The sequence below is a fragment of the Trachypithecus francoisi genome, unplaced genomic scaffold, assembly GCF_009764315.1.
Source record: "Trachypithecus francoisi isolate TF-2019V2 unplaced genomic scaffold, Tfra_2.0 Lachesis_group2, whole genome shotgun sequence".
Taxonomy (NCBI): Eukaryota; Metazoa; Chordata; class Mammalia; order Primates; family Cercopithecidae; genus Trachypithecus; species Trachypithecus francoisi.
Window position 1 is genome coordinate 139,979,837 of NW_022681465.1, and position 25,968 is coordinate 140,005,804.

Here is a 25,968-nt window from a genome sequence, read left to right on the forward strand (position 1 = left end):
CTCCCAGGCGCTTCCACTGGCGACCTTCCGGCGGGAGCCCGCAGGCGGCGCAGGAGCGACTTTCCTTCCTCTGCCCCACAACAGTGCTGAGTAATGATGAGGGCAGCAAGGCCCTTGGCCGTCCTATGTAAGAAAAAAGTTGTAATAAAAAGAAAACAACCCGGGAAACTTTGCCACTTGGTTCCCCACAGGTACCAAACTGTGCAGAAAAGGCGGTGTACACACCTCAGAGCCAGGACCCAGCAAGTCAGGGAAAGAAAGGAAACAGGGCAGAAGCCGCAGCCTGCATAGCCTCACAACCACCCAGAGGGCACCGTCGCCCTGGGGCTCGGTCTCTTCCGAGCAGCGCAACCTCCGTGTCTATCAGCTCCTTCCGGCATTGCGATTGGCCACAGGCTGTCTTGGCCTCTGGGGCGCCCGCCTCCTAGTTGCTAGGGGTTTACTTCCCCAAAGTACACGGGCCCCACCTTGTGGCGCAACCGCTCCTGCATGGAAAACGGATCTCCGCCCAGGAGAAGACGTGTTAACGAATAAGAGCAGCCCCGCATATTTATTGGCTACTCTGGGTATCAGTCAAAGAACTGCTCACCCGCATTTCTATTGTACTTTTCGGTTATTGGTCGCTCTTAGTGCCGATCTGTTACTAGGGAAACGAGATCCTCACAGTCTCATAGGCATGAGTCAAAGCCAATCAAGAGCCACGCCTTCATCCCGAGTAAGTGCCCAATTGCTGTTCGAAGAGCCCAGAGGACGCGGTCGGGATTGGTCATCCCGTCGCCCGACCTGGCCGCAACAAGTTAGGGTGAGTGGCAGCTATATAGACCGGCGGCGGAGCACGCGTGTGTGCGGACGCAGTTGCGTGAGGGGTTCCTGCTATCCTTGGTGCTGCGGGGCAGAGCTAGTTCCTCTCCAGCTCAACCAGGTAGGTACGCAGGGGTGTGGGCGGGGCAGGGCAGCCAGAAGACTAAACCGAGCCGCGGCAGTTGTGAGAGGGAGAAGTCTGAGTGGCGCTCGCCGCGGCCGCGCTAGGCGCGTCCCCTACCCCCACCCCCACCCCCACCCCAACCCCAACGGCCGCAGGCGCGCGCGGCGGACGGGCGGGAGCGCGGCGGCTCCCCGCTCCCCCTCCTCTCCCGACTGGGGCGCGTGGCCGTGTCCGCCGCGTGCGCGTGCTGCATCCAACGGCCACGCGGGGCGGGAGTGAGCCTCGGCCGCCGCCCGGGCCCCAGGGCGGTCTCGGGGGCTAGGGGCTCTGCGCCCAGCGTTTCCCCCCCGCCACCCTCTCCGCCACGCGCCTGCGGAATTTTTTCGTCCCCTGGCCAAGAGATCCAGTGGGTTCGGACCAGAAGGAGGCTTTCATTTAAGGGTGGGTGCAGTACTAAAGTCTGGAATCTTGTGATCCGCGCGCCGCAGAAGTGCCTTCAGTTTTGCTGGGAGGAAAGGGAGCTGCGAGTGCACGGAGTGATAGTAACAACCAATGTTCTTTCCACGCTCTGGGTGTGTGCCCGGCACTGTGCGGAGCCGCTTTTCTGCCTTTCGTTCGATTGTCGCAGTGAACCGGCGAGGTGGGTACGGCTGTCCTCTTTCCGTAGCGGCCCAAGGCAAGGGTCTGGAGAGCGGGGTCACAGGCACGCACGGGAAGGGCGGGGATTTGCTGACGCCGGGCCCTCTGACTCCGAGTTCCCCGCTTCCCAAGCCTGTTTTATTCTTTGCCCCCAGAGCACTTGTCCCTCGGGGCAGCATCAGCCTCAAAAGGCCACCTGCCGAGCAGGCTGCAGCAGCATTTGTACTTGGGCTAGTTCTGGGCTTCCAGGGAGACAAGGGTTGGTAGTGGGAATGTGACAAAGGAAAAGGGTTTGGGCTTCTTTTCTACGTGTATTCGTACAGGCCGTGGGTAGACGTGCCGCCACAGTAACTTCTGGAAAAAAGTAGGGAAAACGATGAGTAAGTGCAAATGAACATGGACTGTGTTCCTCATCGGGTTTGAAACTCAGATTGCTGATGGGAAATTCCCGCCAGCGGGAAGTTAGGCTCCGGTTTTAGACGTTGAATTTTTTTTCTCAATTTTTTTTTTTTTTTTAATTAGAGGAGGCTTTTGGAGAAAGACCTTGAGAAGATTAACTTTATAGTTGAAGGAAGTGAGGTGCAAAGCAACGAGTTTCAGATTTCACTAGCATCTGTGGGTTAAAATACGGAATTGTAATGGAAAGGATGGCGCCCAGTTACGATATACATTTGATCTCTGTGGCGCTTGTCACCCTGGATGAATTACTGGTGTTGGAGATGTCTTCGAAAAAACAACTGTGACAGTCTAGATCAGTGGATGAAAGTTTGTGTACACACTCCGTTTATTTAGCATTTACTCCTGGGTTCCTGTGTATATGCAGAAACAGGATGCTTTTCTTTAGACACTTGAGATTATATTTTTCTAGTAGAGTTACCATATTTTAGATTATTTAAAAGCCAGCAGACTCCTTGGCTTAGTGAAATAAATCTTCCTATGTTATAGAAACGCTTCTATAAACATAAACATTTCCATAAACATGTTCTAGAAACTCTATGTAGAGAAGCTGTTATGCGTTGTAATATAACAATGTTCCAAGTAACATTTACTTGGAACTTTCCTGGTGTAGCAATTCCGGTTACCTGCCCTTACAGACTGGTTAACTATTGAATTAGCATTTTAACTTAGACTTAAAGACGAGCAATCTAAGTTTTCAAATGGAAAAACACTAGAATGATCTGCATTTAAACTGTTAAAGCTTGAGTCCAGCTAATTTTATTACTGCTTGAGGCAAAATAGAATGAAATTACCTTACGCATTATTGAGGGAAAATTTTGTTAGTTTCTACTTAAAATATTAAAAAAAAAATACAGTTCCTGGCCTCAGGCAAATGGTTCACTTGGGCAGGAATATGCAAATTACGTGATTATTTCACAAACTGGTGCTCCAGCTGATCACTTGTGCATTCCTTTATCAGGAACAAGTGAGTTGAAGCAAACTGTGGTAATGTAAGGCTTGGCAAGGCCGCCCTACATCCCTACCAAGTCATACGTCAGTTTTGTTGGAGCTGCTTACCGGTAGAAAAGTCTAAGCTTTTGTATCTCTTACAGGTAGAAAAGTAGACAGTTCTTTGTTTAACTCAGTTTGCTGTTCTCAGCTGACAATCCACCAGGGAACATTAGGAGATTTTGGTAATGTTGATTTGTGACCTACTTAGAGCAGTTTTTCTTTTGTAACTTATGGTTTTTCTTTTTTTCCCACTCGTTGTAGTATTTTGCATAGAAAGTGAACGGCAGAAGGCAGTTTTAAGTTTTTGTAACAGTTTGTGAATTTTATATCCTCCTTAGGACTGATGGGGTTAGTGTTAAAATATAAAATTTAACATAAAGCTTACATTTGTGACTAAAGCCAATTTTATAATTTTTTATTTTTGTCAGTCTGATAAAAGTGCCCACTTGGTCTTTTAACAGTTTGCAAATTGATTTTTTTTTAAGTTTCAGAATTCAAATAGGCATTGTATGTTGTTTGTTTAATTATATTGTGCTTTGGCGTCCTTGGACAAAACTATTACTGACTTTAGGAAGAAGATTGAATAATTGTGGAAGTAGGTAGGTCAAAAAAAAAAAAAAAAAAAGGAAGCCTCGTCCACCCCCCAATAATTTGTCAACAGCAAGTGGGAAAAATCTTTGGTAGTGCAGTACTGCCCTTCCAAGCCCTGGAGTTAAATTTAGATTCAGCAACTGTTATCTTACATGTAGTTGGTGATCACAATGTGGTGGCAAACTAGGTTTATAATTTTACATCTCAGAAATCAGCTATTTACTTTTTTTTTTTTTTAAGTATTCTTGGACATCCTGTCTGTCTTTAGTTGGGAAGGCCAAATTGCAAACCAGGTGATAGGGTTAAGAGTAGGAATAATTCATCCACATGAATAGTGTATTAACACATGAATAGTGTCTTAATATTTTATCTTACAAGGTGGAAAGCAATTTCAAAAAAATTGCCCTCACAGCCTGTAGCTTAGTAAATAAGGTCTTCAGGCGACTTTGTGATAGAGTCCCTCTTCTGTCAGATGGCCAGTCTGTCGTGTAATACGTTTTTGGTATGTGTGTTGTATCTTAGGTACTTAATAAAAAGTAAAGATTAAAGATGATTGAGATAAATTTGGCTTCCTGGATGGTATACACATCTACTTTGTCGGGATGTAATGTTTGGTGGCCATTAACTTCGTTGGCTATATAAAGCATCATTATGTATTTGTGTAACCCTTTGCGTATTTTGAAAGTGCTCTCACACATCTTTGGTATTACCATACTTGTACTAAGAAGTGAATTGGCGCTCTGAAACCGAATTGTCAAAACTGTTTTGAAAAGCATGTGGTACCTAATAGGGTACTATAGCCAACTTATTTCCTTAATTAAAAAAACTTAGAGGGATTTTGAATCTGGAATGTATGAATGTGACACCTACCTGCTCTTGCAGGCTTCTCCCATATGCTGTTTATGCAAAGCTGTAGGCTGTGCCTTAAGTATACCCTTGTTTCTGCACTCTGAGGTTGCCTAGATTTCCCTGGAGTGTATCTACCTGTCTTGATCATCGGTTTAAGAATTTTGCTGATGAGCATTAGTATTAACTGTAACATATATTTTCACTTGATGAGAAAGAATGAAGATTTTTCTTTATGAACCTGAGTAGGTTTTAACTTCAGAGTGGGGAGGGGATACACTAAGATAAAAGATAGTTGTTAAGTATTCTGATTCCTGACGTTTTTTTTCTTTCAGGAAAATGGTATTTTTGAGATAAAATAAGATTTCTGGAAGAGTTGTAATAGAGAGGTCTTACATACCCATTATCCAGTGTTAACATCTTACATAATCAAGGTACATTCAGCAGAACTGAGAAATCGACATCAATAAAATACTGTTAATGAAAGACTTTATTTGGGTTTCCTTAGTTTTTCTAGTAATGTCCTTTTTCTGTTCTAGGATCCAGTTCAAGATGCCACATTGTATGTAGTCTCCTGATCTGTGTCAGTTTGTCTTGCCTCTTGTCTTTCGTGACCATGACACTTGATCTCATTTGGATTTGATGTTATGATTAGACTGAAGTTACGGATTTTTGGGGGAAGAATACCACAGAAATTACCCTTATCACATCATATTGGGTGTCCATAATATATAACTGGTTGAATGAATTTAACGTGATGATTTGGTTAATCTGTCAGGTTAGTATTTTTTCCCCTTTACATACTATTCCTTAGATGCTAGTCACCAAGTCCAGCTCACACTCAAGGAGAGAGGGGAATTAGGCTCTACTTTCTAGAGGGAGGAGAATGTGAATTGGTGGACATATATTGAAGTTACTGTTAGTATTTTGGGGGAGATGCTTTGAAGCCATGCAAATAAAGTTCCCCTCATTAATTTTACCATTTTAATGGATCTTAGACAAGATCCATTATTATTACTGCTATTATTATTGTTGAGTTCTAATAGTGATTTTTTTTTATTTCCCTCATTCCTTCTACAGTATAAATTTCCTGTAAGGAAGATTTGTGTATTCTTCATATTTTTTCACTTTTTCATTTATATCACTATAGACCATCGATATTAATTTTATTCTTTGGGTTGTAATCCACAATTATCCTTGCTGATATTTACTTATTTTTGATTATTTATTTTATATTTTTATAAAATATCGTCCAGGCTGGTTTGGAATTTCTGGGCTCAAGCAATCCTCTTGTCTTGGCCTCTAAAGTGCTGGGATTACAGGTGTGAGCCACTGTGTGGGCCACAGATTATTTTGTTGTTCATGTTGTTCCAGCTTTTTTTTTTTGGCTCTTTTGTCCTTTTGACACTTCCTTGTCTTTTCTGTTTTTTGAAAGCATGTTTTTTTCTTTCATTGATTACCAGGTATTTCAGGCTTATCTTGTATTTTGCATATCTCAGGTCCAGAATTAACCATTTCTTCAGGGAGCTGTCAGGAAGAATTTTGAAGGACGGTGACAGGTGGTAAATGCGAAGAGTTTGGAAAAATAGATTGACAGTAGGCCCAGTGATGTTGATACTTCTCTCACTCTAAGCACAGACATTGGCTTCTGTATTCAGATTACTCTGGTTCTGGGAAAATATTTTGTTTCTAAATTCCTACGATTTAGAGAACCAAATATCAAATTTTTGAATACATAGCATAATCCTGAAACAAAATTTAGAAAAATTTAATATATGCTCAAGTTGGTACACACAAACACTTGCTGTTTTCCTTGATGTTTTTGACAACTTCATTAAAGTAAAAAGACCACTTAAATACTATTGTACTCAGAATTAACATTTGACATTTGCGTTGCCCTTTAAGACTCCTTTTTTTTCTTTTTTTCTTTTTTTTTTTTTTTTTTTTTTGAGACAGAGTCTCGCTCTGTCCCCCTGGCTGGAGGGTCTGTCCCCCTGGCTGGAGGGCAGTGGCGCCATCTTGGCTCACTGCAAGCTCCGCCTCCCGGGTTCCAGCCATTCTCCTGCCTCAGCCTCCTGAGTAGCTGGGACTACAGGCGCCTGCAACCGCACCCGGCTAATTTTTTTGTATTTTTAGTAGAGACGGGTTTTCACCTTAGTCTGGATCTCCTGACCTTGTGATCCGCCCGCCTCGGCCTCCCAAAGTGCTGGGATTACAGGCGTGAGCCACCGCGCCCGGTCGACTCCTTTTTTTTCTATATGGGTTTCCATTCCCTTCCTTCCAGGGATCTTTTTCACATCTTTCCAGGCTGTTTTATTGATGGGGTAATTTTTAAAAATAGCTTTATTGAAGTATAATTGACATAAACTGCATGTTTTTAAAATGTACTGCCTGATAATTTCAGACATCTTTTGTAATCCCAGCCTCTCGAAAGACTGAGGAGGCAGAGAGGATTACTTGAGCCCAGATGTTTGAGGCTGCAGTGACCTATGGTCTTGCCACTGCACTCCAGCCTGGGTGACATAGCAGACTCTTACAAAAACGTATACCCATGAAATGGTCACCACAATCAAGATTGTGAACCTATCCATTACCCCCAGAAGTTTTCTCATATTCCTTTTCCCTCTTTCTTGCTTGTTGCTCCCACCCTTCTTTCTCCTTGCAGGAAATCCTTGATCTTTCTATCACTGTAGATTACTTTGCATTTTTTAGAATTTTTGTGTAAATACATTATGTTCTTTTTTTAATTGCTCAGTGCTAGTCTGTTGTGTAGGTATATCACAATTTTTTGGTTTACTTGTTGGTGGGCATTGAAACACAAAAGCTGTATTTCCAGCTTTTTGACTATTACGAATAAAGCTTCTGAACTTTGTGTACAAGTCTTTGTATGGGTATATGCCTTTATTTCTCTTGGGTAAATGCTTGATAGGGGAATGTTTAGATCATGTAGTAGATGTATGCCCAACTTTTAAAGAAACTCCCTGTTTTCTAAAGTGGTTGTACCATTTTACATTGCCGCCAGCAATGTTTGGAGGGTTTCCGTTCTGCCAGTATGTTGGCTAACAGTGTGTATAGTCAGTCTTTTTAATTTTAGTCATTGTGACAGGTGTTTAGTGGTACCTCACAGGTTTTAATTTGCATTTCTGTAATTGCTAGTGATCAGCATTTTTCATTTGGCATTCATATAATTTCTTTGGCGAAATATCTTTAAGTCTTTTGCTCATATTTTATGGGACTGGTTACTTAATTATTAACTAATTTTTTTTGAGACAGACTTTCGCTCTTGTTGCTTGGGCTGGAGTGCAATGGTGCCATCTCTGCCCACTGCATCCTCTGCCTCCTGGGTTCAGGTGATTCTTCTGTCTCAGCCTCCTGAGTTAGCTGGGATTACAGACATCCCACCACCACTCCCGGCTAAGTTTTGTATTTTTAGTAGAGATGGGGTTTCACCATGTTGGCCAGGCTAGTCTCGAACTGCTGACTTCAGGTGATCTGCCTGCCTTAGCCTCCCAAAGTGCTGGGATTACAGTCATGAGAGTACTTTATATATTCTGGATAGGAGTTTTTTAAAAATTAGAGATAGGGGTTGGGTGCGGTGGTTCACACCTGTAATTCCAGCACTTTGGGAGGCTGAGGCAGGTGGATCTCTTGAGGCCAGGGGTTCGAGACCAGCCTGAGCAACATGGTGAACCCTCATCTCTACTAAAAATACAAAAATTAGTTGGGCGTGGTAGTGGGTGCCTGTAATCCCAGCTGCTTGAGAAGCTGAGGCATGAGAATTGCTTGAATCTGGGAGTGGAGGTTGCAGTGAGCACCACTGCACTCCAGCCCAGGTGACAGTGGAAGATTCCCTCTTAAATAAATAAATAAATAAATAAATCAGATAAATGCTTTGCAAATATTTATTCCTAATTTGTGGCTTGCCTGCTTGCCATTTCATTCTTTTAATGGGGTCTTTGCAGAGCAAATGGTTTTAATTTTGAGTAAGTCTATATGATCAATTTGCTTTCTTCATTTGCTTTTAGTGTGTCTAAAATCTTTGCTTAGTGTCTTGCAAGTTTTCCCTAGAAGTTTAGTTTTGGGTTTTACACTTTTATTACACTGAATCATTTTGAGTTAAATTTTGTATGTGGTGTGAGGCATGAATTGAGGTTCTGGTTTTTGTTTTTGTTTTTTCATATGATATCTAATTGTTTCAATACCAGTTGTTGAAAAGAGTATACTTTTTCCACTGAATTGTCTTTGCAGTTTTTGAAATACAGTTGTCCGTGTGGATATGTTAGTGAACTCCATTCTGTTTCATGGATCCATTTGTCTCTTTATGTCCAGCCTGTGTATCTGTATACGATATCTGGTATTTGCGTATACTAAAAACACTTTTAAATATATGTAATGTTATCACACAGTACATATTTGGGAACTGATTTTTTTTTTTAATAATGTTTTTGAGTTCTGTGCTCACTTTCTGGCAGGCATAAATAGGGTGACATATGTCTTAGTTTGCCAGGGACTCTCCTGATTCACTTCAGTTAACCTGACACAATTAAGAGGAGTTGTTTTCTTTCTTTTTTTTTTTTTTGTTTGAGACGGAGTCTTGCTCTGTCGCCCAGGCTGGAGTGCAGTGGCCGGATCTCGGCTCACTGCAAGCTCCGCCTCCCAGGTTCACGCCATTCTCCTGCCTCAGCCTCCCGAGTAGCTGGGACGACAGGCGCCCGCCACCATGCCCGGCTAATTTTTTTGTATTTTTTAGTAGAGACGGGGTTTCACCGTGTTAGCCAGGATGGTCTCGATCTCCTGACCTCGTGATCCGCCCGTCTCGGCCTCCCAAAGTGCTGGGATTACAGGCTTGAGCCACCGCGCCCGGCTAAAAGGAGTTGTTTTCAATCTTAAAAGTGCCCTCATATGGTTGTCTTAGATATAGAGGTTTCCCTAATGCCAATAAACCACAACTTAATATCCATTCCTTATTTGATGGACATGTAGATTGTTACCAATGTTGTATTTTAGAAATAAGGTGACAGTTACTTGTTTTTGTCTTGTGTGTCTTTGTTTTGTCTTGGGTGAGTTTCTTTTGTATATGTACCTAGAAGAGAACTGCAAGATTTTCATCAGAGTGTTTTTGATTTTTATTAAATAACGGCAAAATTGTTCTCCACTGTGGTTGTACCATTTGAGACTTCATCATCAGCAGTCCTGCAGGCTCTTTTTTTACTTAGTTGCTAATGTTTGGTGTTGACTGAGATTTTAATACTTTGGTGCATGTCTTGTAAGGTATCTCCTGTGAGAAGTGAGAGAATTTATTAATAGCATTTTCCTGGTTACTTACTCTGTTTAGTTTGCTGTCCATTTAGTACTTTCCTGAGAATTGGCAACTCCATTTCATTTACCTATTTTTCTCTTGGGTTATTCTTTTAGTGATTTGTATGCAGTTTTATATACATTTTATATACATACTAATCTCTTATTATATATTTTCTTATTATAAAACTGGCACTAAAAATGGGCTATGAAGGCATTTGGCTACTTTATAGAGTGAGCTTTGCCATTAAAAATGCAGGTGGAGTATTGTCTGCCTTCATGTTTCCCTGCCCATTTGTCTGTTAAAAATTGGAAGATAATGCTCATAGTCCCCCTCTCCCCCCGCCCGCCCAGCTCTTTGTCACCCAGGCTGGAGTGCAGTGGCGCGGTCTTGGCTCACTGCAAGCTCCGCCTCCCAGGTTCATGCCATTCTCCTGCCTCAGCCTCCTGAGTAGCTAGTACTACAGGTGCCCGCCACCATGCCCAGCCAGTTTTTTTGTATTTTTAGTAGAGATGGGGTTTCACTGTGTTAGCCAGGATGGTCTCTATCTCCTGGCCTCATGATCGCCTGCCTCTGCCTCCCAAAGTGATGGGATTACAGGTGTGAGCCACCACGCTTGACTGATAATAATGCTCATAGTTCTTTAGACCCTTAACGTGTTTATGTTAACTTCAGCACAATTATTGATGGGGAGTTTCTTTAAAGTTACTATGCAATCTGGAAACTTGGAATCAAGTGGAAAATTTGAAAGTTCATGTAGTACAGTTGAACCATGAACAAACATGGGTATGAACTGCTCAGGTCCACTTAAGCAGATTTTTTTCAGTGAATATTTTGGAAATTGTTTTTTGGAGATTTGTAACAATTTGAAAAAGCTCACAAACTGAATAGCCTAGAAATAATAAAAAAAATTGAGAGAAAGCTTTGTCATGAATGCATAAAATATATGTGGATGCTGTTATTTACTACCATAAAATATACACAAGTCTATTACAGATCTATTACAGAGTTAAAATGTATCAAAATGAACCCACACAAACACTTGGAGACCATTCAGGGCACCATTTGCAGTCAAGAGAAATGTCAACAAATGTAAAGATACAGTATTAAGTTATAACTGCATAAAATTAACCTTAGTATATACTGTACTATAATTTTTTTCCCTAGCCACCTCCTGTAAATATTGCAATCTGCTTACAGCACTGTGTGATGCTAATCATCTTTATGCGAGCAGTTCTTCTCTCCGGTAAATTTGGATGCAGTGAAAAGTGATTTCTTTTCGTTGAGTATTTCTCATCATGTCTAATACAATACTGAAAGCCTTGAATAACACCATGGGACCCATACGAAGTATCACTAATGATTCTGAAAGCACTCCCAAGAAACAGAAAAATTATGACATTACAGGGAAATATTAAATTGCTTGATTTGTACCATAGGTTGAGGTCTGCAGCTGTGGTTACCTGCCATTTCAGAGAGGTGATTTGTCTTTTAAACAGACAACATAAACATATACAGTACTGTAAATGTATTTTGCATATGATTTTCTTATTTTCTTTAGCTTCATTATAAGAATACAGTATATAATGTAACCTACAAATAGTTAAATGACTCGTTATGTTATTGGTAAGGCTTCTGGTCACCAACGTGCCATTAGTAGTTAAAATTTTGAGGAGTCAGGTCATACACAGATTTTCTTTTTTTTTTTTTTGAGACGGAGTCTCGCTCTGTCGCCCAGGCTGGAGTGCAGTGGCCGGATCTCAGCTCACTGCAAGCTCCGCCTCCCGGCTTTACGCCATTCTCTCGCCTCAGCCTCCCGAGTAGCTGGGACTACAGGCACCCGCCATCTCGCCCGGCTAATTTTTTGTATTTTTTTAGTAGAGACGGGGTTTCACCGTGTTAGCCAGGATGGTCTCGATCTCCTGACCTCGTGATCCGCCCGTCTCGGCCTCCCAAAGTGCTGGGATTACAGGCTTGAGCCACCGCGCCCGGCCCAGATTTTCAATTCTGGGCTATCCATGCCCCTAATTCTCACCTTGTTGAAGGATCAGCTGTAGTTCACCCAAAAGGTAGGTAAAGTTTTATGTTAGATGCTTGGGATTTTTTTTTTTTTTTTGAGACGGAGTCTCGCTCTGCCGCCCAGGCTGGAGTGCAGTGGCCGGATCTCAGCTCACTGCAAGCTCCGCCTCCCGGGTTCACGCCATTCTCCTGCCTCAGCCTCCCGAGTAGCTGGGACTACAGGCGCCCGCCACGTCGCCCGGCTAGTTTTTTGTATTTTTAGTAGAGACGGGGTTTCGCCGTGTTAGCCAGAATGGTCTCGATCTCCTGACCTGGTGATCCGCCCGTCTCGGCCTCCCAAAGTGCTGGGATTACAGGCTTGAGCCACCGCGCCCGGCCGATTTTTTTTTTTTTTTAACTCCTTTAGGAAATACTCTTCTATTTTAATCTCTAGGAGAATAAGGAAAATACCCATCCAGGTGACACAAGAGAGTGGGATATAGAAATGGTTTTCTTCATTATAGTTAATAATTTTAATACTGATAGTAATAATAGCTAACATTTCCTGCTTACTGTCAGACACTTAATTGCTATAATTCTGATTATAATTTTACAGACGTTAGAATTGAGGTGCAGAGAGACTAAGTTACTACCTCAAGGTCACAGCAAGTGAATGGTGTTGGAGAATTTTCCCTAGTGAGAATTGGTTAAATAAATATTGGGGGTTTCCTTTTGTTGTCTTTGAAATGTTTATTCACTATTTAAAAATAATACTCAGTTTCAAAGTTCTTTTGTCATATTTTACTCATGTTAAAGGTGGCCTTTGATAACTCTTAAACTTTGTCTTAAATTTGGATGGTTCAGTTAGAACTGGTAAACTCAAGGTCATGATCTTTGTAGATGTTAATGGTATCAGTGTATATCATTCTTAAGAATATTATTTATATTTCAACATGCATTGGTGTATGCTGTTATATTAGGAACAGCCAAAGTCCATAATTGTAGAAATTTTCAAAACCTCTGTAGAAAAGGACTTAGTATGCTTAGAGTATTTATAAATGAGGGAGAATCTTGGAAATTTTTAGCGTATATTTTCTTTTTTCCCCCTCTGATACTAGCATGTGCTTTCGTTGATAATGCATACATTTTTATTTAAAAATTATTCCCCCCAGAGGTAATTCACAGATTTCATAACATGTCTGTAACAGCGGATTAGTCACTGGCATAACTTTCTTTTCTGTGACTAATCTTTTTTTTTTTTTTAAATGGAGTCTCGTTCTGTCGCCCAGGCTGGAGTGTAGTGGTGTGATCTCGGCTCACTGCAGCCTCTGTCTGCTGGATTCAAGTGATTCTCCTGCATCAGCCTCCCAAGTAGCTGAGATTACGGACGCACGCCACCATGTTTGGCTAATTTTTTGTATTTTTAGTAGAGGCAGCGTTTCGCCATGTTGGTCAGGCTGGTCTCGAACTCCTGACCTTGTGATCTGCCTGCATTGGTCTCCCAAAGTGCTGGTGTTGCAGGTGTGAGCCACCTCGCCTGGCCTTTCTGTGACTTATCTGTTTAAATTTGCTTAATTATTTTTAGATTTGATAGAATTGAGAGTTGATGAACAAGAGTGAGAATTCTTTCTCAAGAGATATTATGTTCACATTTCTCATAGCTTGTGTTTTATTTTTGGGCCAGAAAAGATGAAGATTTCAGAGAGATGGTTTACAATTTTTTAGGATTTATTACACTATATAGATTCAAATTGCCAAAATTTACATTTTCCTTCTTTTTTTTTTTTTTTTTTGCTGTGAATGATCAAATAAACAGATTTTTTTTTTTTTTAAAGGCAGAGTCTTGCTCTGTCACCCAGGCTGGAGTGCAGTGGTGTGATCTTGGCTCACTGCAACCTCTGCCTCACAGGTTCAAGTGATTCTTGTGCTTCAGCCTCCTGAGTTTGCCACCATGCCTGGTTAATTTTTGTATTTTTAGGAGAGGGTCTCACTATGTTGGCCAGGCTCATCTCGAACTCCTGGCCTCGAGTGATCTGTCCGTGTTGGCCTCCCATAGTGCTGGGATTATAGGCGTGAGCCACTAAGTCCAGCCCAGATTTTTTTAAACTGAGAATAACAAAATTATTCACTAAACTTTCAGTGTGTGGTCTTTGATCAGTGAAGAACTTACCTAAACATTCTTTTTTTTTTGATATGGAATCACGCTCTGTCGCCCAGGCTGGAGTGCAGTAGGCAGTAGTGCGATCTCGGCTCACTGCAGCCTCCGCCTCCTGGGTTCAAGCAGTTTTCCTGCCTCAGCCACCCGAATAGCTGGAATTATAGGTACATGCCACCACGGCCGACTAATTTTTGTATTTTTAGTAGAAATGGTGCTTCACCATGTTGGCCAGGATGGTCTCGATCTCTTGATTCTGTGATCCGCTCACTTCGGCCTCTGAAAGTGCTGGAATTACAGGCATGAGCCACCGTGTCTGGCCAGTGTTCTTATATTTATGTTTCTTTTTATACTTTATTTTTTTGAGATGGGGTGTTGCTCTGGCACCCAGGCCGAATTGCAGTGGCGTGATGATAGCTCATTGCAGCCTCAAACTTCTGGGCCCTAGCATTCCTCCTGCCCCAGCCACCTGAGTAGCTGAGACTTACAGTAATGTGCCACTACACTTAACTATTATTTTTTTCTTCATTTTTTCAGAGATAGGGTCTTGCTTTGTTGTTGCCCAGACTCATCTCAAACAACATTTTTTAATAATTAAAGAAACAGTGTTATGTTATCTAAATGCTGGAAAATCTGATAAGTCAGTTTTGTTAGTTAGATGGTCAGAAATCAACTCTGCTAGTATAAAATTCTAACCTGTTCTCTTTGTATGAGAAAGTTGAATAAAAAAATTGTGTCTATTATGTGTCAGACATTAAGTTTTGGGGCCAAAAAGTTGGGTAAGAAATGGTCTCTGCTCTTAAAAAACTTAATATTTGGGAAAAAGTTTGTATTCTTTATTCAGTATGTTTTATCTGACCATGACTAATGTAGAGTTTGTGAAACCTTTGACTATTTTAATTTAGGACTTAGATTTTTTTAAAGCAGTGAAGCAATATAGTTTAATTTTTTTACTAAAAGGAAGTACATATTAAGTCATGTGGAATTAAAAAAAATTCTGCTACTGTTTCCCTTGAGCTCTTTGGTGGATATTTATTATCAATAGATAATATATTTATTTTCATCAAAGGAGTGACTTTAGGAGCCAGCTGCCACTCAAATGGAACTGTTTACAGTGTAAATGGGAAACTGTAAGGGTATTTGAGGCAAATCTAATGTTGAAACTTCAGTACGAGAGTATTGAAAATTTGGTTTGACTAACAGCTGTTGCATGTTTCTGAAGTTGACAGTCTCAACTCAAAGTAGAATCTGTTTGGAAAATTAAATGCTAATTGAGACCCTAGTTTGCAGAATGATGTAAACTGTTAAAATGTTAAGCTAATGACAAAGTGATCCGCCTGCCTCAGCCTCCCAAGGTGCTGGGATTACAGGCGTGAGCCACCGTGGCCAGCCAACTTTTAAAGTACATTAGCCTAAGACTTAGGATCCAGATTCTTCTTACTGATACCCTCAATACACATGCCTGAAGGCGAAATACTCCTAGTATGACTGGGAACCTTCTTCATATTGATATTAGTGGCTGTAGTTTTGGGGACAATAACAGGCATTGGTGAAATAAATACTAATTGGAATAGATATACAAGAATAATGCAAAGATGAACTAGATGAGAGTAAATGTATCTTCACAAATTGCTCGTTTAGAAATGGATCAGTCTATTTTGTCTACCTTGTTTTAAAAAAAGCAGCTAAAATTTTTCTTTTCTGTGGTAATTAAATCTGTACATTATCTCTGTTTGCCTTTATGTTTAAGTTTGGGATAATTTTATCTCTTCTCCCATGAATGAAAAGCTGGGATGATCTCATTTCAGGGTTTTAACTCAAAAAGTGTTTTTTGGTAAGAGCTGACAATAATTGGACTTCTTATGGGACAGGTGCCTTTCTTGGTACTCAAAGGTGTTAGCTTTAAATTATCACAATTTTGATATAGTAGGTATTATTTTGAGTGTAAACATCTTGTTTGCTAACTTCCCCATTTTATTTTGAAAATTTTTTTTATTACATTATAGAATGAAGTAGTAAGCGTATTTAGAATTTTTAGTTTTGTAGTTTCTTTTTAAAAGATGCTGTTCTAAAAGTTTATCTGATTTAGATGGGCCAGAAAATGTGATCGTTTGTCTCTGGATGTCAAAGGAGTGTTGTTTAAGATTATTGCCTTTGAGTCTAATATTGCCTCAAGTAAGAATGTGCTTATAACTTTATAACTGGAACACTGTTATTTGGGTTTAATAACTTAAGAAAATTGCCAGGTGCTGTGGCTCACATCTGTAATCCCAGCACTTTGGGAGGCTGAGGCAGGCAGATCATGCGGTCAGGAGTTTGAGACCAGCCTGGCTAACATAGTGAAACCCCGTCTCTACTGAAAATACAAAAATTAGCTGGGCATGGTGGCATGCACCCGTAGTCCCAGCTACTCGGGAGGCTGAGGCAGGAGAATCACTTGAACCTGGGATGTGGAGGTTGTGGTGAGCTGAGATCAAGCCACTGCACTCCAGCCTGGGCAAACAGAGTGAGACTCTGTCTCAAAAACAAAACAAGAAAATTATAGTGGGATGTAGATTGGAAATACATACCTTTGAGGTTCTTGTATATTGAATATTAGGGATAATGATGAATTTTTCATAATGGTTTCCCCCTTTTGTATTTATATGATTGCAATACCTTTGTATAAAATCTCAACTGGTCTATGGGTTCTGTTTGTTTTTATGATGTTTGTTTGTGTTTTAAACGACTTGCTGAAGTGATCTTGTCTCTGAGTTGGTTTCAGCTAAATGATTAGGTCTTTTCCCCTGTGTTTGATCCTTCAGGTTTGGACATACTTGACTCTTTCCCCCCAGGTTGAATTGACCAAAGCAATGGTGATGGAGAAGCCTAGTCCCCTGCTGGTCGGGCGGGAATTTGTGAGACAATATTACACACTGCTGAACCAGGCCCCAGACATGCTGCATAGGTAAGTAAGACATTTTTCTCCTGCATCATCTAATGCTGTCTTTTAGTATGTGGTACTTATCTTTGAGATTCTCCCACTCATCATCGTATACTTTGTAGGGTTGTTGCATAATACTTATTTGCATATAAATGTCCCCCAATTTTTTTTTTTTTGAGACAGAATCTCACTCTGTTGCCTATACTGGAGTGCAGTGGTACAATCTCGACTGACTGCAACCTTCACCTCCCTAGTTTAAGTGATTCTTCTGCCCCAGCCTCCTGAGTAGCTGGGACTGCAGGCACCCACAACCACGTCCGGCTAATTTTTTTTTTTTTTTTTAGGAGCAATGGGGTTTCACCATGTTGGCCAGGCTGGTCTTGAACTCCTAACCTCAGGTGATTGATCCGCCTCGGCCTCAGAAAGTCCTGGGATTACAGGCATGAGCCACTGCTCCTAGCCCCAAAAATTAATTTTTAAAAGTTAAACTAAGTTACCCAAACTTGTACATTATTGGAAAATAACAGTTGAAATGTAAAGGTATAGTTATGCATTATTGGCTAAGAAAGTATAAAGATTGCTGGAGCTGAGGTGGATGTAAAAAATAAGAATGTATTGAAGACAATCCGTGACTGTTTCTGTAATACCATACTTTTGTGTTGATGTGCTTTAAAAAATTACAGTGTCGGCCGGGCGCGGTGGCTGAAGCCTGTAATCCCAGCTCTTTGGGAGGCCGAGACGGGCGGATCACGAGGTCAGGAGATTGAGACCATCCTGGCTAATACGGTGAAACCCCGTCTCTACTAAAAAATACAAAAAACTAGCCGGGCGAGGTGGCGGGCGCCTGTAGTCCCAGCTACTCGGGAGGCTGAGGCAGGAGAATGGCGTAAACCCGGGGGGCGGAGCTTGCAGTGAGCTGAGATCTGGCCACTGCACTCCAGCCTGGGCGACAGAGCAAGACTCCATCTCCAAAAAAAAAAAAAATTACAGTGTCTTTAGTAGAAATGATGCATGCTTATTGAAAATTAAAACAGGCCGGGCGCGGTGGCTTAAGCCTGTAATCCCAGCACTTTGGGAGGCCGAGATGGGCGGATCACGAGGTCAGGAGATCGAGACCATCCTGGCTAACACAGTGAAACCCCGTCTCTACTAAAAATACAAAAAACTAGCCGGGCGAGATGGCGGGCGCCTGTAGTCCCAGCTACTCGGGAGGCTGAGGCAGGAGAATGCTGTGAACCCGAGAGGCGGAGCTTGCAGTGAGCCAAGACCGCGCCACTGCACTCCAGCCCGGGCGACAGAGCGAGACTCCGCCTCAAAAAAAAAAAAAAAAAAGAAAAGAAAATTAAAACAAATTATGAAAGCAGTAAAACCACAGAAACAATTTTTCTATATATAGAAACATGTTTTAATATACTGTCTTAACTTTCTTACTTGATAATCTGGAATCATCTTTTCAGGGTAATATTTGTATCCCATTAATTTTAGTGGCTACAAAGTTTTTTATGGAGATGTGGTGTACTTTAATCTCCTAGTTGATGGATCTATAGATTGCTTCTATTATTTTCTCTTACAATGTCACTTTATACAAAACTGTCTATTTATGTGGCCTTGTTAGAATAATTTCATAGAAGTTTCAAAATGTGTATTTGCTGGACCAGAACTGTTTTTCCCTTATACCTTGACCAGCTTACATATTGGATACTACATGATTATCAGGTATAAAATAAAATTTATGAATGTTTTCAATGCTGGTTTTGACAGTGCTCTGACAGTGAAATGTGTCTTGTGTGTGTGTGTGTGAGTGTGTGTGTCTTGTGTGAGAGAGAGAGTGAGAGAGTCAATCTCATCTGTCTCCTGGGCTGGAGTGCAGCGGCAAGGTCACAGCTCACTGCAGCCTTGAACTCTCGGGCTCAGACCGTCCTCCCACCTCAGCCTCCTGAGTAGCTGGGACTGAGGTACAATCCACCACAGTCAGCTAATTGTTTTGTAGAGGCAGTTTTACCATGTTGCCCAAGCTGATCTCGAACTCCTGGACTCAAGCAATTAGCTTGCTTCAGCCTTCCAAAATCCTGGGATTACAGGTGTGAGCCACCACCCTTGGGTTTTTTGTTAAGTCTTTCAAATTTCCAGAACATTTTTTCTCATTTCCTCCTGATCATTACAAAAATCTTTAGTGAAGGGTAAGGCATTGTAAGAGAGTTAACTTCATTTTGCAGGTACACTCAGAGGGTTTAAAAATTTGCTAGTACATATGCACGTGACTATTAAGTGGTAGAACAAGTCTCTAAGCTGTTTTTACCCTTCCATCCTTTTCTTTTCTTTTTTTGAGACAGTCTTACTCTGTTGCCCAGGCTGAAGTGCAGTGGTGGCGATCATAGCTTACTGCAGCCGTGACCTCTTGGGCTCAAGTGATCCTCTTGCCTCAGTTTCCTACATAGCTAGGACTACAGGCATGCACTACCATGCCCAGCTAAGTTTGTGTGTGTGTGTGTGTGTGTGTGTATATATATATATATATTTTTTTTTTTTTGGTGGAGTCTCACTCTGTCACCCAGCCTGGAATGCCATGGTGAGATCTCAGCTCACTGTAGCCTCTGCCTCCCAGGTTCCAGTGATCCTCCTGCCTCCACCTCCCAAGTAGTTGGGACCAGGTTGGAGTGCAATGGCGCTATCTTGGCTCACCACAACCTGTGTCTCCCAGGTTTAAGTGGTACTCCTGCCTTAGCCTCCTGAGTAGCTGGGATTACAGGCATGCGCCACCACGCCTGGCTAATTTTGTATTTTTGGTGGACACAGGGTTTCCCTATGTTGGTCAGGCTGGTCTAGAACTTCTGACTTTAGGTGATCCGCCCACCTTGGCCTCCCAAAGTGTTGGGATTACAGGCGTGAGCCATTGTGTCCAGCCTTTTTTTTAAAGTGTTTTTACATTTGGTTAATTTATTTCAACCCCATAGAATAAAACTGACATAAAACATGACAACAAGAAAAAAGTATAGGGCAGGCATGGTGGCTCATGCCTGTAATCCCAGCACTTTGAGAAGCTGAGGTGTGCTAAGAGGCTGAGGTGGACTGAGAGGCTGAGGTGGGCGGATCACTTGAGGTCAAGAGTTCAAAACCAGCCTGGCCAATATGGCGAAACCCTCTCTCTGTACTAAAAATACAAAAAAAGGTGGAGGTTGCAGTGAGCTGAGATTGCGCCATGGCACTCCAGCCTGAGCGACAGCATGAGACTCTGTCTCAAAAAAAAAAAAAAGGCGTTTATCTGGAAGATGGAAGACAAATGTCAAATCTTAATAGTGGTTATCCCTGGGTTAGAGCATTTTGGTGTGTTGCTTTCCTGATGGAATATTGTTTTAATGAAAATGGATCAAAGGAGGACATAGATGGGTGAAAACTATGAGGAATTGACTTTGACATTCTTTTTTTTTTTTTTTTTTGAGATGGAGTCTCGCTCTGTTGCCCAGGCTGGAGTGCAGTGGCTGGATCTCAGCTCACTGCAAGCTCCACCTCCCAGGTTTACACCATTCTCCTGCCTCAGCCTCCTGAGTAGCTGGGACTACAGGCGCCCGCCACCTCGCCCGGCTACTTATTTGTATTTTTTAGTAGAGACGGGGTTTCACTGGGTTAGCCGGGATGGTCTCGATCCCCGACCTCGTGATCCACCCGTCTCGGCCTCCCAAAGTGCTGGGATTACAGGCTTGAGCCACCGCGCCCGGCCCGACTTTGACATTCTTAATTGCATCAGCAAAAGTGATTAAAAAGTACTTCTAAAACCACTTGCATGAACTAGGTGTTTAAGGGAAACTGCTCACATTTATTCTCAGATACATTAATTAAAGGACACTTGAAGTCTGTGGAGAATATAGCTGTTCCAGCCTTACTGCTTATTTTCTTCCTGAGTGAAAATAGGAACTTACGTATTGGTGGCCATCTTGACATGAAACTACAAGATCCTTCCCAACATTATCATCCTGCGCTGAAACCTGGAACCAGATCCATTCCCATTCAGCAGATGTTGATCAAGTGGCATGTAGGGGATAGAGAGATGATTGCATACAAAGATGAAAAAGAAAACACATTTCTGCCAGGGCCAGGTGCGGTGACTGACGCCTATAATTCCAGCACTTTGGAAAGCCAAGGCAGGTAGGATTGTTTGAGTTCGTGAGTTCGAGACCAGCCTGGGCAACATAGTGAGACCTTATTTTTACTTAAATAAAAATAATCAGCCAGGCATGGTGGCATGTGCCTGTAGTTCCAGATACTTGGGGAAGCTGAGGCTAGAGGATCACTTGGCCCTGGCACATAGAAGCTACAGTGAGCTATGATCGCATCACTGCACTCCAGCCTGGGTGACAGAATGAGACCCCATCTCCAAAAAAAGAAATTTGCCAGTATCAAACATGAAAAAAAAAAAAAAAACAAGATATTTGAAGATGACAAGTAAATCATCTTCCCATTTTACAGATTTTATGGAAAGAACTCTTCTTATGTCCATGGGGGATTGGATTCAAATGGAAAGCCAGCAGATGCAGTCTACGGACAGAAAGTAAGCATTTCAAGCCTTATTTAGGCTGTTAAGCAGGTAGAAAATAACTCACAAAAATGAAGTGGATCATACTTAATAGGTTTTGGTGATGAGGATCAAATTTCTCAACTTTTTAGTAAAAGTTGATGTGTTTTATTACTATTTGATTAATATATTTGTTGAAATATTTATGTGATGTCAGATTTGTTAATTTTGCATGATATAAAGCTTGTGTGTGTTGGAAGATAATTGGCTTTAGCATGGGGGTCATGTTTTTTAAACTTTGAAAAGTGTTAATTCAGAACAGTTATTTAAAAAACTCAAGTGTGGTCACTGGGAATAGAGTATACAAAGAAACATCAAAATACAGTCTGCGTTTCCTGTAATTTAAATATGTACATTCTCTTTACCTGTGTTGTGTTGAAAGTATTTTTTTAGTTGGAGGTTATTTAAATTTTAAGGCATTCACAGTTGATTTTTTTTTTTTTTAAGGAAATCCACAGGAAAGTGATGTCACAAAACTTCACCAACTGCCACACCAAGATTCGCCATGTTGACGCTCATGCCACACTAAATGATGGTGTGGTAGTCCAGGTGATGGGGCTTCTCTCTAACAACAACCAGGCTTTGAGGAGATTCATGCAAACGTTTGTCCTTGCTCCTGAGGTATGTATAGGAATGATTATTTTGTAATGATCCAATATATGAAAAAAGAAACAATGAACAGTTGTACATATCTTTAATAACACTTGAAATTTCAGACTTACAGAAAACTTGGAATAATGGTACAATAACTCCTATACACTCCTTACCTAGAGCAGCTGTCACCACTTGCCCCCATGTGTGTAATTCTTTCTCTAAAATACTCAAGTGGGCATTTCCTAAGAATAAAGAATTCTCTTCCATTCTGTAGTACAGTTATCAAATTCAGGAAATGTTGATGCAGTATAATTATTCTATAATCCATATTTAAAATTTGGAAATTATCCCAATAATGTCTTAGAGTTATTTTTTTTCCTTGTCCAACATGGAATCTATAATTGCACATTGCATTTAGCTATCATGTCTCTAGTCTCTTCTAATCTGCAATTGTTCCTTAATCTTTTGGTTTTTTTTTTATTGCATCGACATTTTTGAAGAGCATAATCACTTTTTTTTGTAGGATGCTTTACGTGTGTCATTCATTGCCTCACGTTATAGAGGCACATTATGTCATTAAGTTGTGATATGAATTTTGATTAGTTAGGTTTTGCCACTGTAAAGTTAAATATGTTTTCTCTCTCTCTCTCTTTTGTTTTGGAGACAGAGTCTCACTCTGTCGTCCAGGCTGGAGTTCAGTGGCTCCATCTCTGCTCACTGCAACCTGTGCCTCCTGGGTTCAGGCTATTCTCCTGCCTCAGCCTCCCGAGTAGCTGGGACTAGGAGCGTGCCATCACACTTGACTGATTTTGGTATTTTCAGTAGAAGATGGGGTTTCACCATGTTTGTCAGGCTGGTCTCTAACTCCTGACCTCAAGTGATCCACCTGTCTCAGCCTCCCAAAGTACAGGGATTACAGGTGTGAGCCACTGTGCCCAGCCTTATTTTTTCTCTTTTTGATTTGTAAATAAAGGATGGGAGATTCTCTATCTTTTTATCTTTTTTGAACACTTACGGCATAAGATGTTTCAGGTTCATCTTGCACTGTTCCTCGCCCAGCCCCTATTCTTGAATCACCTGTTCCTTCAAGGAGGCCTGTTTCTTTTTAGTTATACTTTGAAAAGGGTGACGAGTTTATATTGAATGATTGCATTTGTGTTTTCTTCCGGATTGGTCTAGACTGAACAAGGTTAGGAATCCAGTCTGCTTAAGCATGTATATAGAAATGGCATAGTATGAACTTGCTGATTAAATCATTGTTTCTTCTAGCATTAATCTTAAATTTTCTTTTTAGGATAGCAAACCTAAAACGCCTAAAATCTTTTAACCTTTGAATATGAGATAACTTTTTGTCTGTGCAAAATTACACGAAGCCATTACAGTCATAATTTTTAGAGGAAGGCTTAGATTAAAATGTAAAGATGTGGTAGACTTCTAAATATGCGAAGAATCACATGGAGTATGATTGTCAATTATAGGTTTAATTACAGTTTTTTTTTCTTTTAAAGGAAGTATCTAACCTCTCGTTAGTATAATACACTATTATGTAAACTGTCTCATTTAATACACAGAGTATTGAGGCATATGTTTATATCTTTCTTTTCTGTTTTTTGAGATAAGAATCTCACTGTGTTACCCAGGCTGGAGTGCAGTGGTAGGATCATGATGTACTGTAGCCTTGACTGCCTGGGCTGAAATGATAATCCCTCCTGAGCTTCCCAAATAGCTGGGACCGCAAGCACAGGCCACTATTCCTGGCTAATTTTTGTTTTTGTTTTTGTAGAGACACACTCTACAAAAAGTATGTTGCCCAGGCTAGTCTCAAACTCCTGGGCTTAAGCAGTTCTCCTACCTCAGCCATCCAAAGTGTTGGGATTTCAGGAGTTGAGCGAGCCACTGTGCCTAGCTGATACCTCTCTTTTCACAGAGGAGTAACAGCCTTAGAAACTGAATAACTCATAAATTATATAATTGGATCTGCACTCAGGTGTGTCTTATACCTAGTGTGAACAGTCTTTTTCAGACTACACTACTCTTGAGTGTTTATATCAATATTTTTGGATACAGACTTAGGGGAAATACCTGCTGAAGTTAGGAATATGATTGCCTTTTTTTTGTTTTTTTGAGACAAGGTCTCGCTCTGTTGCCCAGGCTGGAGTGCAGAGGTGCAGTCTGGGTTCACTGCACCCTCCACTTCCCGGGTTCAAGTGATCCTCCCACCTCAGCCTCCCTAGCAGCTGAGACTACAGGCGTGGCCCTTTATGTCTGTCTCATTTTTGTATTTTTAGTAGAGATGGGATTTCACCATATTGACCAGAGTGGTCTTGAACTCCTGACCTTAGGTGATCTGCCCGCCTTGGCCTCCCAAAGTGCTGGGATTACAGGCATGAGCCACTGCGCCCATCCAGAATATGATTGCCTTATAATGATTTGAGGTGTGAACTGTGGCATCTTACATACTTAGAACTTTGTCAGTTTCTGCATATTTATCTTGTGGTGAGGTAAAGTGTTTTGAGCAAACAAAATATATGTGAGTGTAGTCTTGTTACTAGCTATTGTAGAGTGGGCATTTTCAGTCTTGGCACTGTTGACATTTTGGATCAACTAATTCTTTGTTGTTGGAGCCTGTCGTGCATTGCAGGAATTTAGCAGCATCCCTAACCTTATAAGTTGTCAGTAGCATTCCCTGTAGTGAATACTGAAATGTCGGCAGGGCATGCTGGCTCATACCCATAATTAAGAACTTTGGGAGACTGAGGCAGGAGGACCACTTGAGCCCAGGAATTAAAGACCAATCAGGGCAGTTTAACAAGATCTCGTCTCTACTCAAAAAAGAAAAAAAAAAAAGAGAAATTAACTTTTCAAGGTGGCACGCCACTATAGTCCTAGCTACTTAGGAGGCTGAGGCAGGAGGATCCCTTGAGCCTGGGATGTCAAGGCTGCAGTGAGCTGTGATGGCCCACTGCACCCCCACCTGGGTGACAGCAAGACCCTGTCTGAAAACCCCACAACAACAAAAACTGAAATGTCTGCAGACATTGCCAGATGTCTCATGGAAGCAGGTGTGTCTCAGTCACCAATGGTGTGGAGTGATTTGACTTTCTAAAAGTCTGTTGAATAAATTAAAACTTTCTGTTGGCATTGCAGGGGTCTGTTGCAAATAAGTTCTATGTTCACAATGATATCTTCAGATACCAAGATGAGGTCTTTGGTGGGTTTGTCACTGAGCCTCAGGAGGGTAAGTAGTGAAATATTTTAAATTACTTGTCTAAGTGTTTTTTAATGGCATCAGATTGCCCTTAAAAGACTATGCGTTTCTTTACTGTTTTCATTACACTCTGTTCTTCATTAATAACTAATTATCATGGCATATGAAGAGTCTAAGGTTTTACTCTACTTGAAGCTGCTAACAGGTTAGCTTATATCGTGGATGTTAGTAGAAGACATAAGACTCTTAGGTCAGAAGGAGACAGGTTAACTCACAGCAAAGGTAGTAGCATTTTTGCCACATTTACCAACAGGATGTCATGAAGAAGGCTAGATGATACTTCTACTGCAGTGGGTTGTGTTAAAGGCATGGGACACTGAGTTTAGGGAACACAGATCTATTACAACAGGCAGTAAACATGCCTACTCTTTGTGCTGGGGGGAGATACTCTTTCAAAGCTGTTTGCTCTATAAATGTTCTTGAAAGACAGTCTAGAAGAAAGGGTAGGCATGAAAGATGTGTAGACACAGAGACTCATGGAAAATTTTCTCCAAAATAATAGAATTTGCATGTTGTTTATTTGGCTGAGAGTATATTTATTTTGTAATATAGTTTTACAGATAAGCAGTTATTTGCCTAGCTAGTAAAGTGGTAGAGCCTGCATTAGATAACTGCCTAATGTAATTTGGCTAATGTAATGTAGCCAGTAAGGTGAAAGCCTGCATTAGGCTCTGTGCTCTTAAAAACCAAGACACTACAGTAGCCTTAAAG

General features: G+C 41.3%; 1 protein-coding gene across 5 annotated transcripts in view; it reads left to right on the plus strand.

The window, feature by feature from the left end:
• The first annotated feature begins 765 nt into the window (after window positions 1–765).
• The window catches only part of G3BP1 (G3BP stress granule assembly factor 1), a 41,468-nt gene continuing 16,265 nt past the window's right edge, over window positions 766–25,968 (plus strand). The window contains exons 1-5 of one of the 5 annotated variants that reach the window (XM_033180669.1): window positions 766–922; window positions 16,707–16,849; window positions 21,290–21,371; window positions 21,843–22,016; window positions 25,137–25,227. In XM_033180669.1, the coding sequence (XP_033036560.1) occupies window positions 16,755–16,849; window positions 21,290–21,371; window positions 21,843–22,016; window positions 25,137–25,227 (442 nt within the window). In that variant the 5' untranslated portion in view covers window positions 766–922; window positions 16,707–16,754. Of the gene's footprint in view, window positions 923–1,170; window positions 1,566–16,706; window positions 16,850–21,289; window positions 21,372–21,842; window positions 22,017–25,136; window positions 25,228–25,968 lie in introns of those variants that run through there. The other 4 variants (XM_033180670.1, XM_033180671.1, XM_033180673.1 and 1 more) reach the window with 4 other exon arrangements.